Raw genomic sequence first — 6,000 nt, 5'->3', positions numbered from 1 at the left:
ATGACGAGTTCAAAGTAACATTTTTCATTGGGATTAGAGAGGTGTGGTAGAACTCTATTGTACTTTTTATTCATCTCAAGGATAGTCTAAGTTTGGTTTGAGGTAAAAATGTTGCCAGGTAATGTCATTGTTTATTCTGCCAATAGACTTCGATGAAAATCTGTGAATGGTCGAAGACCTTGGCATCATCTGTACTCTGAATTATCCATTGTGGAGGATAAAAATGAAAGAAAAACAGCCTCAAATCAAATTTGAATAAAAGTATTAGTGGGAGTGAAAATAAAAATCTCTTCTTAAAGGTTGGGAAAATTATATCAATAAAATGACTCTTTTTTTCCATTGTCAAAGTATAGATAATGTCAACTACCACGACAAAATTCAAGCCACAAAAAAAAAAACCAACCGTTTCCCAAAGTAAGAATAACTGTTCATTTCTTTCCAGCAAGAAATTTACAAACATTAACAAACATCATTTACCCGTCATTAGCTTGTAGCATGTCAACTCTCACCCTCGGGATATGCAGAGGAGGTTTATATATAATTGATCCATGGGAAAATTAAAAGCTGCTTTTAAAAATTTATCGATGAAGACTTTTAGTATCTCAATTTGCAAATATCATGGCTCTGTCCTATTTACATTTTTCGATTGACAGGGGCAACTCTCATGGCACCACACGTAACAGGTAATGCATATTAAATGAAATTGTCCATTAGGAAAATGGAAAACAAACATTGACAGTGGAAATAAATGATAATTAATACACCGGATATCTTTGAATGATCTATTCGGAACCGATCGGACATTTCCGATATCGATCGAACCACAACGAAAGAGAACTTTGGGGTTTTCTTATTTACTTCAACGTCACATGGTGGCAAACCTTATGTGTAACAGCAACGATACTACCACAGTTTCCAACCGCGATAGGAGCTGCGCTTAATCTGATTCAGTATGGATTGAATCAAAGTATTCCGATGGATTTACGCGAAGGAGATTTTTCCGAGTTGCTTAAGATTTCTATCATGATAAAAATGTTTATTCTCTTTGTTAATCAACTAAACAAGGGGGAAAGGAGGTCTAATTAGACAGAGCGAGCGATAATGTCATTCGGGATAATTTTAAATAGTACGATGATTACTCTGAGGAACCGTATGTTTAACCGAATTTTCTGTGCGACAAGAGAAATATTGCGTTGCCGGTGACTTTTCCGGGATCCGAGGACATGACCAAACTCCGAGAGTTGTTTCCCTTAGGATCAGTGAACGGCGTTTATTATTTTCAGTGATGCGGATCCTAGGCCTGACTTTAATTTTCCTTCTGTCCCATTTCTCATCGTGCATGGAAAGTGCTCACAGAGTCGGTAGGTTGGCCGTTTTAATTTCTTTTAAAAAAAAAAAATTAATTTACCAAGTAGAAAAATACACCTATAAGGGAGTTTTTGGTAACGATTTATTTTAGGGAAGTGGCTGACATGATTTTAATTGTATTTACAAACCACACTTTCATAAATAAACATTCTTTAAATCAATTCACCACTGTAATTGACGTATTGAACGAATATCTAGGTTGTTTAAAATATGGGGTATAGAAACAAAGGAAGATTAGCATAATTTACATCATCGGTAGAACCGAAGTTTATTACTGTCAAAAGTCATAATACATTTTCCCGATGAAAGTTTTATGTACCTGTATTAGTACAGAACATATAGATAAAAGACAAGGTATGCTGGATTTGTCTTTGTTTTCCCGACTTTAAGTAAAACAAAATTGGTGGGTAAGAATGCAAAAGAATTTCTTGTTGATTAAGGAAATATAGTTCCTCCAAATAGAAGCGAAGGAAAATACAACACATCCCTGTACATGTAAATTTAAATCGTACTTTGAAAAAGGCATACAACTCCCTTATAGTTGTGAGAGAGAGAGAGAGAGAGAGAGAGAGAGAGAGAGAGAGAGAGAGAGAGAGAGAGAGAGAGAGAGAGAGAGAGAGAGAAGAGAGAGAGAGAGAGAAGGCGAGTAATACTCGTCGGTATTGTTAATCGAGAGCAGATTGAAATCTGTTTCGATAAAAGCCAACAAATTGCTATCCCAGTAGACTCTTGAAAAGTGATAAGCTCGGACTTGGATGAAATAGTGCCCAGCGTTCTTTTTTATTTTTCTTCTTATTTACAAACCTGCAATTATCTGCAGTTCAAAGCCTACAATTTTCTGCAGACAGACTAAACTGAGCACGAATGAGATATATTAAATGCGCTTTAAAAATCATTTGTGAAAGTATTTTCGTTGATTTTACTTACTTTATTAGTGTAATTTTAAGATACTGTCCCTGATCTTCATGTTTATTATTTTGACTTTGAACTTGTTTGCATACCTTGATTATCATATAAAAAAATTTTGATTACCACTCACAAAACAATCTCAAATCTCCGCAGGGTTTGGATTGGCTCAAATGTAAAACACACATGGGAGATAATTGATAAAGAACAGGTTTAATATATACCTTCCTTTGCATTTAATGAACCCAAACACAACCCTGTAAGACAAATTCATCACGTGTACATGTGAAGGCGAATGTTCCTGTATTATTACATTTACATTGGCTAAAGGAACGTTCAGTCATTGTTTTCTTAGCATTAGCGTAAAATTTCATCATCGCAGATAAATCTATAACGTACATGATTTCGCATATGAAGCGTAATGCGATTACTTCCCACACCCGCCCATACTATAGGGTACAGCGCACCTGTTCGAACCGAAACAAAATGGCTGATATTTTATTTCCGATGATCTCTTGATTGCAGTGCAAGCTGTTTACACGTTCCATGTCTGTTTTTGTTTACGGAGTTTTATCTTGTGTTTCAGATCGATGGAAATTTTATGATACGCATCCGTGCTAGTATGACTTTTAGTAATTCAAAGTACACATAAGACACGTCCCATTTATTATTCAGCAGTTGACAACCCACAGCTCTTTAAACAGAAAATGTGTTTTTATGCTGAAACAAAAAATTGTCATGATCATTAATATATGGATTACTTTTAAAATCTCGCTTAAGTTTCAAATCACACGCGTCTTGCTCATCATAATCATTTATATACATTGATTTCATTTACGAAGTTCGATTTCTAAAGCTATCCAAATATCTGTTTGAATGTTAATGCAGAACAGCAATTTCACAGAGACGAAGACAATTCATTAGAGGGTAATGGGAAAATATGGATCTGTATTATTAAACATTGACTTAACATCCGTCATCTCTTTACAGCGTTTATGAATAATTAAAATTATATGTACCATTAATAACCCTCGATATCCCACTTGCTGAGGTGAAATCCCAAATCCATATGCATTATAAAGCAAAGTATGAAAACGACAAAGCGTATGTCTGTAAGCATTGCATTTATGGGTGTATAAAGACTGAAATTCAATTCACAATTTTAATGATAATAAATGTTATGTTACATTTAACATTTTATTAAGAAGTGCGAGAAGGAAATTTCATTCTGTGAGGGACATTGTCTAATGCATTGTGGGAAAACAACAGACGAAATACAGGGTCATTTTCCAAAATTTTATAGCACACCAATTATAATGTTTGAACGAACGAACTTCATTTACGTGTGTGTCAGGTTGGAGGAGAATGGTATCTCTGTATCCACTATTACAACATTCATTCGGAATATCCTCGCCCTTTTCCTGCGCAAAACATGTAAAGGGTGGAGTGTTCAAAAATGCTGTAGCATACAGTCCAGTATGGCAGTTCAAGGGGACATAATGGACAGTACTCGTGCATTGATTGTAGGGTTTATTAACGCTAAATCGCTTAATTGTGGTCCACAAAAAAAAAAACCTCCATGTCATTAACCTGTCACCATATAAATTTTTCTAGTTTGTTGTAAAATAAAATATGTGTGGATATTTTTCCGAAAATCAATTGTAAGCATCTTAATGAAACACACTTTTATTTATTAAACGAACTAAACAATACATTATTAAGTAGGAAAATTGATGGAAATTATTTGTGCAGTCATTGATATACCAATTCAACCTCTACTGGATTACCAGGGTGTATCCAATACGTTAAAAGGTCCTGTTATAGAAATTTTTTAAAAATACCAACAACAAAAAAAAAACAAAAACAAAAAACACCATGTAAATAGAACTTAGCAAAGTAATTCGCCACTACGTGGATGAACTCTTGAAGAAGACTTTGAACGGAATCGTCTTCAAATCTTCCGACAAATGTCAAAAAGTAAATCTTTTCTGAGAGTAAATGCATTAAATGTATTGAATAACACTATTGTTTAGCTACTTTAGAAGGATTTTTTACTCCCTAAGGATGAATGACATTATCAAAAACTGACAGCTATACAGTGCAGGAGGACTGGACGCTAATCCTATATTACTTTTATCAGAAAATCACGAAAGTTTGAATGCAGAAACGATGTATTTGCAAAAGGTTTAGATGACAATCAAGAGGATAACCTGAAGATGTATGAACCCTAGCGATAATTAAATTAGGATCGTGCGATTCAATTGAGCCTTCATTGGAAGTCAAACCTGAAATTGAAACCTTTTAAGGAAGGCGGTCTCTGGAAGTAGTCTCATTCAAATCTGGCAAGTGCATATGAAATTTCCTTACGAGATAATTTGATTCATTGCGTGAGTATTTGAATCGAAGACGAGGTGATATCATAATCTATTCAGTCAGTTGCAGGTCTTACCCTGAGAGACTAAAACTGACAATAGACGCCAAGCAGTCACGGCTTGAGAACTCACAGAAGAGTTCCATCCACAAAATGGCAGGTCAAGATTACTTCTCTGCTATTTATCTCTGTCTTAGGCAAGCAATGAGTTTCCTTAACAGTCATTTACATAATTTCTTTTGTCCAGTAATGAATAATTGTACGTGATGGTCAGCTCTCGATGATTAGCCTTATTTTCGAAAAAGTAAAGATGTGGAAAATAATGAAAAATATCCTTCATCAATATTCATAAGAGCTCTGAAGAAACAAGACAGCGTTGTCATGCCACGTACGTAGAAGCACTTTGACAAAATGGGCATCAGAGGAGGGACGGATTGATATCGACCGATCAGCGAAGAATGCATGGTTTGTTCCTGATGCGACTCCAATCTGATTACCATAGGTTGAGGGTTGATGTATCACAGAGAGCACGAGAATGTCTTTGTCAGTGCCAATATGTTCATCATAGCTGCAGCCGTCAATTGAATCGACAGCAAAGTGGGATAAACCGCAGTGGATTCAATAAAATGGGGGTTATGGATAGATGGGAATTAATGGCGACATGTTTATTGACACATAAAAGCTGCAAAATCTGCCATAACATAAAAAAGCAGCTCTAAAACGCGAGTTTACCTAAAGTTGTACAATTTTAAGATATTCAACATGCCCCCATCATTGGCGTTCAAAATTAATAATTTTATCTGTGTATTCTGAATGTCATGCACTTTATATAAGGTAGACTAAAAGCGTATCAAGCGTGGATACTTTCAGTATCAGTATGGAAAGTAGTTGAAACTACAGGACTGAGTCATTCAGGGACCCTCCCCAATTACCCCCGGAAACTACAGGACTGAGAGTCATTAAGGGACCCTCCCTAATTACCCCCGTCATTAAGGGACCCTCCCTAATTACCCCCGGAAACTACGGGACTGAGAGTCATTAAGGGACCCTCCCTAATTACCCCCGGAAACTACGGGACTGAGAGTCATTAAGGGACCCTCCCTAATTACCCCCCGGAAACTACGGGACTGAGAGTCATTAAGGGACCCTCCCTAATTACCCCCGGAAACTACGGGACTGAGAGTCATTAAGGGACCTTCCCCAATTACTCCCGGAAACTACGGGACTGAGAGTCATTAAGGGACCTTCCCCAATTACTCCCGGAAACTACAGGACTGAGAGTCATTAAGGGACCCTCCCTAATTACCCCCGTCATTAAGGGACCCTCCCTAATTACCCCCGGAGGAGTAAAATGT

At 36.5% G+C, this 6,000-nt stretch overlaps 1 protein-coding gene across 7 annotated transcripts in view; it reads left to right on the top strand.

Annotated features, from left to right (window-relative positions):
* Window positions 1–849: 849 nt before the first annotated feature.
* The window catches only part of LOC125681110 (glutamate receptor ionotropic, kainate 2-like), a 38,656-nt gene continuing 33,505 nt past the window's right edge, over window positions 850–6,000 (top strand). For all 7 annotated transcript variants that reach the window (XM_056153893.1, XM_048921035.2, XM_056153892.1 and 4 more), the window contains exon 1: window positions 850–1,361. In XM_056153893.1, coding sequence (XP_056009868.1) covers window positions 1,286–1,361 — 76 coding nt within the window. In that variant the 5' untranslated portion in view covers window positions 850–1,285. The remainder of the gene's footprint in view (window positions 1,362–6,000) is intronic.

The sequence above is a fragment of the Ostrea edulis genome, chromosome 2 (assembly GCF_947568905.1).
Source record: "Ostrea edulis chromosome 2, xbOstEdul1.1, whole genome shotgun sequence".
NCBI lineage: Eukaryota > Metazoa > Mollusca > Bivalvia > Ostreida > Ostreidae > Ostrea > Ostrea edulis.
The sequence above is the reverse complement of the archived record's forward strand: the minus strand, read 5'-3'. Positions and strand labels throughout refer to the sequence as shown.